We start from the raw sequence: 12,254 nt of genomic DNA on the forward strand, positions 1-12,254 counted from the left end.
GGTGTAACATACACAGCACTGGGTCGGCAGAGGGAGAAGTGCTCTGAGAACAAGGCTGGGAGCCGGGAGCTCCTGAGTGCTTAGCCAGGCCCTGATAACTGACATCAGCAACTCCCTCTGAGTCCTGCTTACCTAGACCTTTGCCTTTTGGAGAGAAGGCAAGAAAGACAGTGGTGCTTAGAAATAAATCCCTGTCCATGTCAGGCAGGGGCCACAGAACCCTGCTAGAATCACCGGTGAGTGAACAGACCTGTAGCTAGCACCGTCCTGGTCCCCCCATGGGCAGGGCTGGGAGAGGCAAGACAAATGACTGACCCAGCTGGTGTCTATGCAGAGGGAGGGAATGTCTCCTGGCGGGAGGGAAGGACGCAGTGGGGGAGAACGAAGGAAGAGGGGTAGAGTGGCAATGAACGAAGGGGAGAGATGGTGGGAAACTCACATTTGAGCATTTTCACGGCCACTCGCATCGTGGATTGCAAATGGCTCAGGCCATGGGCCGTTGCCTCCACCACTCGGCCAAAGGCTCCGGATCCGAGAGTGCGCCCTGCAGCAAAACACCAGGGAGATGCAGATTTCAGCTGCAAGGGCAACCCTCAGAGGGCTAGATGGGAGGGGCCCACAAGGCAGCTGCTCAGAAAATGTGCATCCCTTTACTGGAAAGACAGCAGCACCGCACACCCACAGCGATCACAGCAGGGAATGGCGGTAGCTGGGAGTTATGATGTCTGTGCCAGGCTGATTTCCGCCTGGCTGGAAGCACGTTAATAAAGAGGAAAAGCCTGAGGCTCCTTTCCCAAACAGAACTGTAGCTATTCCAGATGTGGTCACCAGGGGTAGCGCTGTTTGACAAGTCCATCCCCACAGAGGTTCGTTCTCAGAGATGCTTTATTCTGCCTGGTTTCCTTCTGACAGTTCAGCAAGCATTTTGACCGGGGCCTGGATGTATCGGCCCTGAGATTTCTAATGGGTCCCGTCCCCCGCTCTCTGTTCCCCCATGCATGTCAGCACCAGGCCTACCAAAAGTTCCTGAGCCCAAGGAAAGTCCTGGATGTTTCTACCCCACCCATATGCCCCCTGCTCTCTGACCCGGTCCTGCTCTCCCAGCCCCACAGGCGGTTGTGAAGGGCTTCGAGCTCCTCAGGTAAAGGGCTGTAGGACAATGGGGAATGCTCACATTGTTATTCCCACAATGGAGGCGGTTCTTCAATGCTGAACGTGAGTTCATGGAGGGTCCCATACGTGCTAGTGTGCTCCCCTCCTCTGGGGCTGCCTCCGGTGCCGGGAGCACGGCCAACATCACCCTGATGCTGCCCGAGAGGCTAGGCCTGCAGTGACGAGCTGAATTCCTGTCTCTGATCTGCACAGCAGTGCCCCTGGTCCAGGCGGAGCGGAGAGAGAAGCATGGCCAAGAGGCAGGGCCACCGGACCTGACAGCCCTGCTGAATGTGCCTCACTTTCCCACCCCAAAGCAGGCAGTAGCCCAGTGAATTCCCCTAAACGCTCTAAGGAACACAGGCTCTGGGAGCGATCTGGATGTGCTTCCCAGACCCCGTCTCTCAGCGCCACGAGCGTCGGTGGATTGGTGAGACACATCCCACGAAAGCGCATCTTTCGCACGCCTCCTGCACATTTGGCCCTGGCCACAGGCCCCCCCTCTGGTATTGGAGGCTTGCTCTCCCTCTGTGGGGTCATGGATTTGTGCCCCGTTCTTTTACATCCCTTTCACCGAGCATCCCCCGGTGATTCCTGCTGAGCACACAGTACCTAGCACTAGCTTGTCCCTGGAGAGCTCCCAGCTGCAGTCGTAGGGGAGCTGCATCGGATCCACGTAGATGTACTCGTGGCCATCGGAGCTGACCGACTCAATCACCTTCCAGCGGATTTCATAGCGAGGCTTCTGGAGAGGGGGAAGGGAGGGGAGAAGAGAGAGCTGAGAGAGGGGCTGTGCTGGGAGGTGTCCCCTGCAGACGGTGACCCTGCACCCTCTGCCTCCCGCAGCCCCTGCAGGGAGACATCCCAGCTGTGCAGTCACAGCTGCTCTCGCACGGACACTCCTCGCACGTTATGGCCAGAGGGAAGGTCTGCTGCTGCGCGTCACACCGGAGAGCCCACGGTGGCTGCCCAAGCCCGGTGGCACAGACACCGGCTTTCTCCAGGCCCTGGGGGTGCTGAACCCCTGCTCTCTGCCTCAGGCCCCGCCCTCGCCTGACCCCTTCCCCAAGCTCCCCCCACCTCTGCCTCCCCTTTTCCCACCCAGACCCCGCCCCCACCCCACCCCTTCTCCCAAGCACCCATCCCTGCCCCGCCTCTTCCCGCCTAGTTCCGCCCCCTCCCCCAACCATCCCCGCTCCTCCCTCCTCCCCCCCAACGCCTTCGGCACACCGCTTGATCGCTGCGGGTGGGAGGCACTGGGAAGGAAGGGGAGGAGTTGATCGGCAGGGTTGCCGGCGGATGGGAGCGGGGAGCTGGCTGCCTGTGGGTGCTAAGCACCCACTAATTTTTTTCCATGGGTGCCAGCCCTGGAGCACCCACAGAGTTGGCGCCTGTGCCTGGTGGGCTCCAGCCCTGCACCAAGGAGCTAGAAGAGGAGTCTGTTCCCCAGCTGCCCATCACAGCCTGGCCAGGCCCTCTCAGTGCATGTAATCAAAGGGAGGAGACCTCCCCACCTCCCAAAGAGGGAGATGGTGCTCGCCCTGACCTTCCGCCACAGGACGACGAAGATCGCCAGGAAGATGAAAGGAAGCACCACCACCAAGGCCAGGATGGCTGAGATGATGATCACCTTAAATTGGGAGTCTACAACGAGAACCACATGGAAAACAATCAGATGCCTCCAGCCCCACGTGGCCTGGGGAGCTCAGGGCAGCCACTTGGAGAAACTAGCCAAGAGCGCCTCATCTGAAATGCCCCATTCTGAGACCCCGCCCTGTCTTGTCCCATAAGTCCTGCTCCCCCCTTCCTCTCCAAACCTCCCCGGACGACTTCATCCCCGGGCAGCCAGTGCTGGGCCTGGGGCACAACTTGGTCCTTTCGTGCCATCCCTTGGAAACTGACAGGAAGTGACCCTTAGCCAGGCCTTTGTGGTGTCCCCTGGTTGGCTTTACCCAGCCCTTACTCCCATGAGAAGTGTTCACTGATCCAGAGCAGCCAGGGATGACCCTGCCGAGGGCTCACCTGGGATGCCCAGAGAAGACCCTCTCCCTTCTGTGCTGGACTCAGGGTAACCCTGGACGATTATTCCCTGTCCCTAGAACTAACCCCCCGAGGCACAAACACACGGGGAGGGGGGTGCCTCTCCATCAGGGTGCGGTGGGAAGGAATTAGTGGTGATGCTCCAGCCCCTTTGCTGCAGGAGAGCTCCCCAGGGCCCAGAGGCTTTTGGAGGAGATTTGTACGGAGCCCTGGGTGTGTACGGAGCCATGGGGAGTAGGAGGCAGCGGTCTCGCTCTTGGTGGGAGCTGTCCCGGCTGACCCATTCGCCCAGAGCATAGGTTCTTTTTCAGTGGCCTGGCCTTAGCCATCTTACAGCCTATAAATGTGTGTATGTGGCTCCCCCTAGTGCCTGCAGCCTGGATAACAAGCTGCTAACATGAATGCTGGTGAAATACACTAAGGGTGATGCCCGCTTGCTATCTGTTTGTGCAAACACCCTGCTCTCCCTTTGCACTGACTCCGTGAGGTCTGGCTCTGGCACATCCACTCCTTCCTGGTTTCTACACTGATGTTACTGCTCGGTGTCAGGACAGAGGACATTACAACTGGATTGTGCAAAGAAAGGAATGTGTAAACTTTACCCTTCGGACACAGACTCCAAAGCAGGAGGCAGGAGCCCTGCAGGAAGAAAAGCCGGGAGAGGGAGGGGAGGAACAGGGATATTTTATCCAGATAGGCAAAGCATGCACATACCAGACACTGAAGTTGCCTCATGCAGGTAGCACAAACTGTTGGTCACATCCAATGGGCACCACGCCTCCAGCTATGCTGCTCCATAAAGAGGCCTCTTCTGCTTGAACTAAAGGAGCAGGCTGCAGACACTAGGGGCAGCAGAGTCCCCTGGCCTGAGCTAAGCTTCGACCCCATGGCACACAGACCTGCACACGTGGGACAGAGCGGGTGCCAGCCAACTCACCATGTGGGACCAGGGTGATGTCCTGAAAGTTATTGCCCAGGAGATTCTGCACAGAGCATCTGATGAGCAGCTGTTTGTCCACCCTGCGGAGCTGCAGCATGCTGTTCACTCTGTAAACCTTCAGAGTCTCATGGTACATGGAGCTGGTCTTCAGGCTGATCTCCTCTGAGCTGTTCTCCAGGACCCTGGTGGGCTGCTCCTTGGTGCCGCACCTTCCAGTTGAAAAAGCCACACATGGGAGACAATCCCGGCGGCATGACGCTGCGGGATGCTGTATTATAGCTGTTATATCTCAGCTCTTTGTAACCCTCCCTGTGCCCCGCAAATGATGGGATAACAGCTCTTCCTCCAGTGAGCTTCCCTGCCCCGCTCACTTCCCTGTTGCTGTGTCTCTACTAGAACTGCCAGCACAGATCCCTTTGTTTGGTCTCTTGCATTATCACTGATGAGCCGCGGGGGACTCAAAGAAAACAAAACTGGGAAATTCAGGACTGGTGCGGACAAGCTGTGCCAGTCTGCAGAAATAGGCCAAAGGTCAGCCCCTAAAGGACCTGATTCACATGTGCTGTGACTGCTGCCTACCACGTTGGCCAACAGCCTCACGTCTGTCTGTCCATATTCACCTGTTGTCTCCTGTCTTTCACTTAGACTGGAAGCTCCCTTGGGCAGGGGCTGTATTTTTGTTCTGTGTCTATACCCCTAATGCACTGGGGTTCCCATCTGTGGCTGGCACTGCTAGGCACTAGGTAATTCAAATAATAACTGAGGTGAAAAACCCGAGATCCGTCTCTTTTACCCCACTGGCAGAGATCTAAACCCCTTCAGGGCTGAGATTATGGACACACTAACTAGACACACAAGTGCATCAATTACTCAGTAAGGTCAGTCCCAATTTTTCCCAACAGGAGACATAGTAAGTGAGGCGTAGGAGGTCTGAGCATGGGGCAAGAAATGCCCAGAGATGCCCAGTTCCCAGTTTCTCACAGCAGGAAGTGCTACAGGGCATGGTCCAGGAGCTTTGGGTGAGAGGACTCCCCCAACTGTCAGTCCCATCCTCGCCCAGCAAGAGGCGCTTTACCCACTTTTCCATGCCTGCGCCGGGTCGCCAGGCCCCCTCACCCTTTGATGTCGCTGCAGGTGAACCACATGAGCTCCGGCCGGGGCATCCCTTCAGTGAAGCACGTGACCGCCTGCTCCCCACTGCTGGCATTGCTGTTCTCCTTCAGCAACAACACGTTGGCGGGCACTGGGAAGGGAGAAGAGAGAGTCAGCCATTTGCTTTGCCAGCGGGAGGGGAGCAACCGTCATGAAACGTGGGTGACAGCTGATCTCACCAGCAGGAGGAAAGCCCCGCTATTGGAGCCATGCGAGGTCCCACTGTGTGTTTGGAGAGAGACTGCCTGGGGGCAGGAACCCATCCATGCTAGAGAACATGAATGAAGTAAGTAGCCACCCTGCAGAGGGCCCAGGAGGGGCCGTGTACACAGCCACAGTGCCTTCAGCAACAGCTATCCAATCTTAGGGCCCCCAGCTGCTGGAATGGAGAATGAGGGTGTCCCCTCCCTTGAATTCCACTGCTGGAGGCAGAGGGTGAGCCGGGGCGGTGTGGGCAGTAGGTTTCCCTGCCAGACTGCCCTGTTAGCTGGTGGGGGACTGGCAGGGAACTCTTCGACACCTCAGATGGGCTGAGATTTCAGGGGCAAATTTAGACCCAGTGTAAGTGGGGTCAGCTCCACTCCGCTGTGTCTGCTAGACCTGCACCCACTTCACAACGGGTCCCCGAGTCACGCCGCACTGTGAATGCCTAAGGAGGGTCGACAGGTTTCCAGCAACATCTTTTTTTTGAAAAAAAAAAAGGCTTTTTGAGCAAAATGAAAATATGTTTTGGTAAAACACTTTGCGGGAGTTTTGAAAACTGGAAAATTTGCCTGGAAATGGTTTTTGAAAACTACAAATCTTTTGGGGTTCTGGTGTTTTTTATAGAAAAACAAATACAAAAATCCTGGGAAATTAAAAAACAAACCCCCAACCTCCACAACTTTTCTCCCACAAAATTTCCAGCAAAAAACAACTGGCATTTTCTGGCCGTTTTTAGGCAGGAACATACACAGGCACCTGATGAACCAAATGTGAAGCATTCACCTGCCTTCGATTGTTTGTTGTGCGCATATGGCGATAGTATTGCTTAGTTTTAATAGGCAACGGTGCCAATCCTGTTCCCTGCCTAATGCGGAGCCTAGTTCTGCTTCCTGTGGCGAATCCATCTGAGACATTTCGAGTGAGGGTGTTGTCTGCTTCCGCCTGTGGTCCTGACAAAAATGACCCAAAGAGGCTGCTATCAAAGCAGCCGGGTCTTTGTGTCCCACTGTGACTTGTGGAGGGAATGCTAGGACCCTCTCTAACCCGGTGTGTCTCAAAGGCCGGTGGTGCTGCCTTCTCACCGTTAATTTGCAGGTAGAAAGACATCTCCTGCGTGTCATCCTCATGGGATGCCCGGACGGTGTAGAATCCCCCTTCTTCCTGCTTCACTCGCACCAGGGTCAGAGTGGTTTGGTACCTGGAGGGAAAAGGATCCCAGAGCAGTGAAGATGGGAAGACGCTCCCTGCTGCTCAACAGGCGTACTGGGGTGAGTCGCTCCCATCCAGCCGAACCCTGAGGCTTGCACAGAAATCGCACAGCAAACGGTCGAGTCAGGATCAATGTGGAGGATCCCCCACCACGTAGATGGCTAGTTCTGGCTGGGCACCGAGAATTCCCGTCCCCCTGCTCCACTCAGGATGGGAGCAGTTGTATCACGGGGCTCTAGCCACACCCATCTCGGGGGGAGGGGGGGGCTCTGTCCCAGTCACAGGGGCCGCCTCACCTGTTTTCCGACAGGTTCTTGCTGGTGATGGCGAATTCGCTGCTGTTCCCCACCCTCAGGGTCTCGTTGTCCTTCAGCCACAGGATGGTTGGCAGCGGATAGGCCTCGATCTGCACCTGGATGGTGCGACTCTTGTGCACCTCGGCAAACTCAACATCATTCAGACCAGTGTGGAACTTCACAAAGCCACGCTCTGCAGAGGGTTCAGAGAGGGGCAGGGTCAGCATCCCCATCCCAGGAAAGGAGAAGGAGCAGGGAGGCTGGGGGGGAGACAGAGAGAAGGGTGGGAGAGGGTGGGGTTGCCAACTTTCTACTCACACAAAACCGAACACTCTTGCCCCGCCCCCACCCCGCCCATCCTCTGAGGCCCCGCCCATGCCCCACCCCTCCTCTGAGGCCACCCCCTCCCTCTGTCGCTCGCTCTCCCCACCCTCACTCGCTCATTTTCACTGTGCTGGCTCGGGGGGGTGGGGGTGCGGGCTCTGGGGTGGGGCCAGGGATGAGGGATTTGGGGTGCAAGAGGGGGCTCCGGATGAGGGGTGGAGCTGAGGGGTACAGAGTATGGGAGGGGGCTCTGGGCTGAGGCAGGGGGTTGGGGTGGGGAGTTGAGGGCTCTGGCTGGGGGTGCAGACTCTGGGGTGGGGCTGGGGATGAGGGGTTTGGGGTGTAGGAGGATGCTCTGGGCTGGGACTGAGGGGTTCAGAGGGTGGGAGGGAGGATCGGAGCTGGGGCAGGGGGTTGGGGGCATGGGGGACTGTGAGGGCTCCATCTGGGGGTGCAGGTTCTGGGGTGGGGCTGGGGATGAGGGGTTTGGGGTGCAGGAGGGTGCTCCAGGCTGGGACTGAGGGGTTCGGCAGGCAGGAGGGGGGATCAGGGCTGAGGCAGGGATTTGAGGTGAGGGGGAGGCTCAGGGGTGCAGGCTCAGGGTGGTGGTTACTTCGAGCAGCTCCCGGAAGCAGCAGCATGTTCTCTCTCTGGCTCCTATGCGGAGGCACGGCCAGGCGGCTCTGTACGCTGCCCTGTCTGCAGGTGCCACCTCTGCAGCTCCCATTGGCCGTGGTTCCCAGCCAATGGGAGCTGCAGGAGTGGTGCTTGGGGCGGGGGCAACATGCAGAGCACCCTGGCTGCCTCTATGTGTAGGAGCTGGAAGGGGGACATGATGCTGCTTCCCGGGAACCTCACGACGTGGAGGCTAGCAGGGAGCCTGCCAGCCCTGCTGTGCAGTGGCACCAACTGGACAGTCAACAGCGGTGCTGACTGGAGCCGCCAGGATCCCTTTTTGACCAGGAGTTCTGGTCCAAAACCAGACACCTAGTCACCCTAGGAGGGGGATCTGGCTACTCGCCACATGGATACACATCTGTCTCTGTTAAGGGTAGAGATGGCCCAATGCCCCTGAAATCTCGGGGCAATTTGATCTGGATCCAATCTTTGTGCCTCAGACCCGTCTTTAGTTGGAGGATGGGCCTTCCAGGGTCTGTGAGGGGTGCTCTGGAGACCGAGGTCTTCTAGGAAGCCAGCAAAGCTCACAGCAGGGGAGGAGTTTGTTATTCTGAAGGGGAAGGTTTCACCCAATAAAATCCAGTTAAAGATGAGAGGAATTACACACACACAGGGACACTAGGCGAGTGCGTTTGGCCGAGCCAGCTCCTGTATCCGGGGGAGGCTGCAGCAGAGTTCCAGCCATATCTCAAGGGGCCTCAGAGCTCCTAGGCCCAGCATGGACGAGTAGCTCACTGTCTCTTGCCCATGGCTATAAGCAAGATGCTGGGGTTCTCCTATATGTGGGAGCAAGTGGGAATGATTCTAGGCCTCTTGTAGGGAGCGGGGGTGAGTGACTTTCTGGGAGCAGGGGTTGCCAGGGCCATGTGGAAGAGGGATGAATCCAGGCGTGTGTGGCTTGGGGAGAGAGAGGTTGGAGGGTTAGCTGTGCCCAGAGCTAGCTGGCCCCGAGAGTGTGGCAACGCACCGATCACGTTGACCTCAATGTCCTTCTTGTCTGTATTCTGGTGGTAGACCTCAGAGACGTGGCACATGTAGGTGCCGGCGTCCTCCAGCTCTGCGTTCTGGATGGTCACGGTGGAGCGGATGTCATGGCTGGATCCAGGCAAGAAGTCCGTCACAGGCTCCACAGCCTTACCGGCCTGCGCAGGGGAGAGAGGAGACCCCCGCCCCGCGAGATCAGCAATGACGAGACCGCCAGACCAGGCAAGGGGAGGAGCTGCCAGGCCGGTTACAGAGCGCGGGCTGCAGCACTCACCTTCTGGCGAGGGTAAAACCAGCTGAAATCGACCACTTCGTTGCCGCTCACAGTGCACATCACGGTGATGTTCTCGCCTCGCCTCACCACGGCCTGCACCGCGCTGATGGAAACATTGAGGGACGAGACTAAAGAGGAGGGAGTGAAACAGCAGGGGGGTGAATCAATGCTTGGGAGAGCCAAACCCTAGGCAGGTGGCATGCTGGGACCACTGCCTGCCATCATTGTCTCATGGCTTCCTTGTTCCCTATCTGTCTGCATCCACCTGGTGTCTCTCATCTTTTACTCAGCCTGTAAGCTCTCTGGGGCAAAGACGGCCGTGCACTGCCTAGCATTACAGGGCTCTGGCCACTAGGCTTTACTGCAAATACAAATGAACAGGGGTTACAATCTCAGCTGAGTTCAACGGCAAAATGTCCCAGACTCTGACCAGCACTCTGGAGTCGGGCAGGGACATGATCTTAAAGAGATCCTGGGGAGCCCAGGGACCTCTGGGGAGCCAGGGGAATTCTGTGGGGGGAGGCAAAGAGGAAGCCGTGTTCTCGATGGAATCCAGCGTGGCTCTGACATGTTCCACCTTGTGCCCACTTTACCGCCCTGTGAGAACGTTCCCTTCCCCAGGAGCTGGCGCTGGAGCTGGAGGGAAGGAGTGCGTGGGCCCACGCTGAGCACTACGCCTGCCGTCGGAGCTTGTCATTAGGAACGGCTCAGGGGGTCTGCAGTCCCGAGAGGAGAACCTGTTCCTCTCCCTGGGGGTGCTGCTGGAGCGCTGTGGCGGAAACTCAGAACTGAGCGAGCCCAGAGGCCTGGATTCTGCTTTTATTTACCATGGAACATGCTCATTATGGCAAAGCCAATGGAGAGCCACTGGGGTGAACGAGGGCAAATGTAGTCCATAGAAAGCAGCGCCCGAATCTCTCCAGCAGGGCCGCAGACTTCTAGCAGCCTGTGTGCTGGGAACTCCCCAAGGGGCAGCAGCAGCCTCACCCTCACCCAGGGGTGAGCCAGATGCTTTCAGAGCCCTGGGACCATGGTGCTAGGCTGGGGCAGGGAGTTTGTATTTAGCCTTAAAAAGGGAGGCATCAACCCAGCAAACGGGGAGGACTCGGCGTGGAGCAGCACACGGTGGCTCCACCCCACGCCCCACCCCACAGCTCCCTTGGAGGAGAACAGACGTGATCATGAGACAGAGGAAAGAAAGGGCACAATGCTCCAGCCAACAACGACGTCTCCTCCAAGATCACACCTGCCACTTCTGTGGGGAAATCTGCACGGCAAGAATTGGGCTCCTCGGCCACTTCAAAACTCACCAATGACCCCCCTTGGCAGACTCCATCCTCGCATCGAGAGACAGCCAAAGAAGATATTTAGCCTGGAGAGAGGCTGAAGCTGCCCTTCGACCAGAGGTGGGCAAACTACAGCCCATGGGCCACATCCAGCCCGCGGGACCCTCCTGCCTGGCCCCCGAGCTCCTGCCCCAGGAGGCTACCCGCATCCCTCCCCCGCTGTCCCCCCTCCCCCGCAGCCTCAGCTCGCTCGCTCCACCGTCGGCGCAGTGCTCAGGGCAGCAGGGCTGGAGCTCCTGGGGCAGCGCAGCTGCAGAGACCAGCCTGACCCGGTCTCTGTGCTGCACGGTGGCGGCGGCGGCAGCAGCATGGCCCGGCTCCAGCCGGGCAGCACGGCTGTAGCGCCACCAGCCCCTAACCGGCCCTTCATACAATTTCCTAAACCCAATGCGGCCCTCAGGCCAAAAAGTTGGCCCGCCCCTGCCTTAGACAGCCCAGCCCAGCCCCCTCTGATCCAGCCCACGCACAGACCTAAGTAGTGGCTCACCCTGGATTCTGTAGATGTAATATGGGTCAGAGTCCACCTCCCGCTCGTCCAGTGTTGCCCTGCAGATGTAGGTCTTGTCTTCGAAGAACCCCTTGAAGCCTTGTTGCCTGTCATAGTCCCCGGGAATTGGGTTCTCCACCTTCTTCTCATAGAGAGTCACCGTGGTCTGGGGGTCTGTCACGCGGCACGGGATGGTGGCCTCGCTGTAGCCGGTGATGAAGATGAATGATTCCTCAGAGTCTGAGGGGAGGAAGACGATGGACGGGTCTGCAGAAGGGAAAGGGGGAAGGCAATCCGGTTACAAGAGACAGGAGAAGATCTTGCTTTGCAGCCCTGATTGCAACTGCCCACTAGCCACGGGATGGGACAGCACCTCTGCTTGGAGACCGATGTGCTGAACTCCTGGGACGTTTCTCTCCCGAAGCAGCTGGGGTTATTACTAGGGACACGTCCCATCGGGGCTGCGTACCTTGTTCTCCAAGATGCGAGTTTCACTCACTTTTTCTTTCCAATGATCCTCTCCCACCTGGGGCCACTATACTTCTAACAGTCTGCACCAGGCTCCTGCACCAGGGCTGGGGGGGCTGCAGGGGCACTTCGATGCAGATAGGCGACTTCAGCCTCCCACGCATGTCGCTCATTCTCTTAGGTCCTGTCATCCCCCACCCAGCCCTACTGCAGAGCAGAAGAACCCCCCTCTCCCATCTTCAAATTCAGTCCCATCCTTCCACTGGCCTCCATCCCCCAGAGATGCACACAGAGAGGGGATGGGGGTGCTCTGTCCCCTACCTGGCACAAAGACATAGACGGCCTGTCTCTCCGGGTGCTTCTGGTTCTGGGACTGGTTGTAGGTGCAGACGTACTCCCCCGTGTCAAGGCCTGTCACGTTCCAGAGCGTGAGCGTGCTGGAGAAGGTGCCGTCTCTCCACTCTGCCGATGCGGCTATGGGCTGCGTGTCCCGTTCCCAGACCACCTCGGCCTCCCCTGAGCACGTCAGTGAGAAGTTGCTCAAGAGACTGAGGATGACTTCGGGGTCGCTGGGTGAAATGTGCAGCTTGCTGCTTCCAGGCACAGTGGCTGGCAAACCTAGGAGAGGGTGCAGGGAGTAAACCAGAGGTGAGCAATGGAGCCGCTGAGCTCAGTGGGGGACCTAGAGCAGGAGTATTGG

The 12,254-nt window shown here is 58.0% G+C and overlaps 1 protein-coding gene across 2 annotated transcripts in view; it reads right to left on the reverse strand.

The window, feature by feature from the left end:
• Positions 1–12,254, reverse strand: part of PDGFRB (platelet derived growth factor receptor beta) — a 60,158-nt gene that overhangs the window by 19,512 nt on the left and 28,392 nt on the right. For both annotated transcript variants that reach the window (XM_045026461.1, XM_045026462.1), the window contains exons 3-13: positions 11,876–12,172; positions 11,087–11,353; positions 9,254–9,381; positions 8,963–9,137; positions 6,994–7,186; positions 6,571–6,686; positions 5,249–5,375; positions 4,130–4,341; positions 2,699–2,796; positions 1,765–1,897; positions 440–544 (exon numbers count right to left, since the gene is read on the reverse strand). In XM_045026461.1, coding sequence (XP_044882396.1) covers positions 440–544; positions 1,765–1,897; positions 2,699–2,796; positions 4,130–4,341; positions 5,249–5,375; positions 6,571–6,686; positions 6,994–7,186; positions 8,963–9,137; positions 9,254–9,381; positions 11,087–11,353; positions 11,876–12,172 — 1,851 coding nt within the window. The remainder of the gene's footprint in view (positions 1–439; positions 545–1,764; positions 1,898–2,698; positions 2,797–4,129; positions 4,342–5,248; positions 5,376–6,570; positions 6,687–6,993; positions 7,187–8,962; positions 9,138–9,253; positions 9,382–11,086; positions 11,354–11,875; positions 12,173–12,254) is intronic.

The sequence above is a fragment of the Mauremys mutica genome, chromosome 8, assembly GCF_020497125.1.
Source record: "Mauremys mutica isolate MM-2020 ecotype Southern chromosome 8, ASM2049712v1, whole genome shotgun sequence".
NCBI lineage: Eukaryota > Metazoa > Chordata > Testudines > Geoemydidae > Mauremys > Mauremys mutica.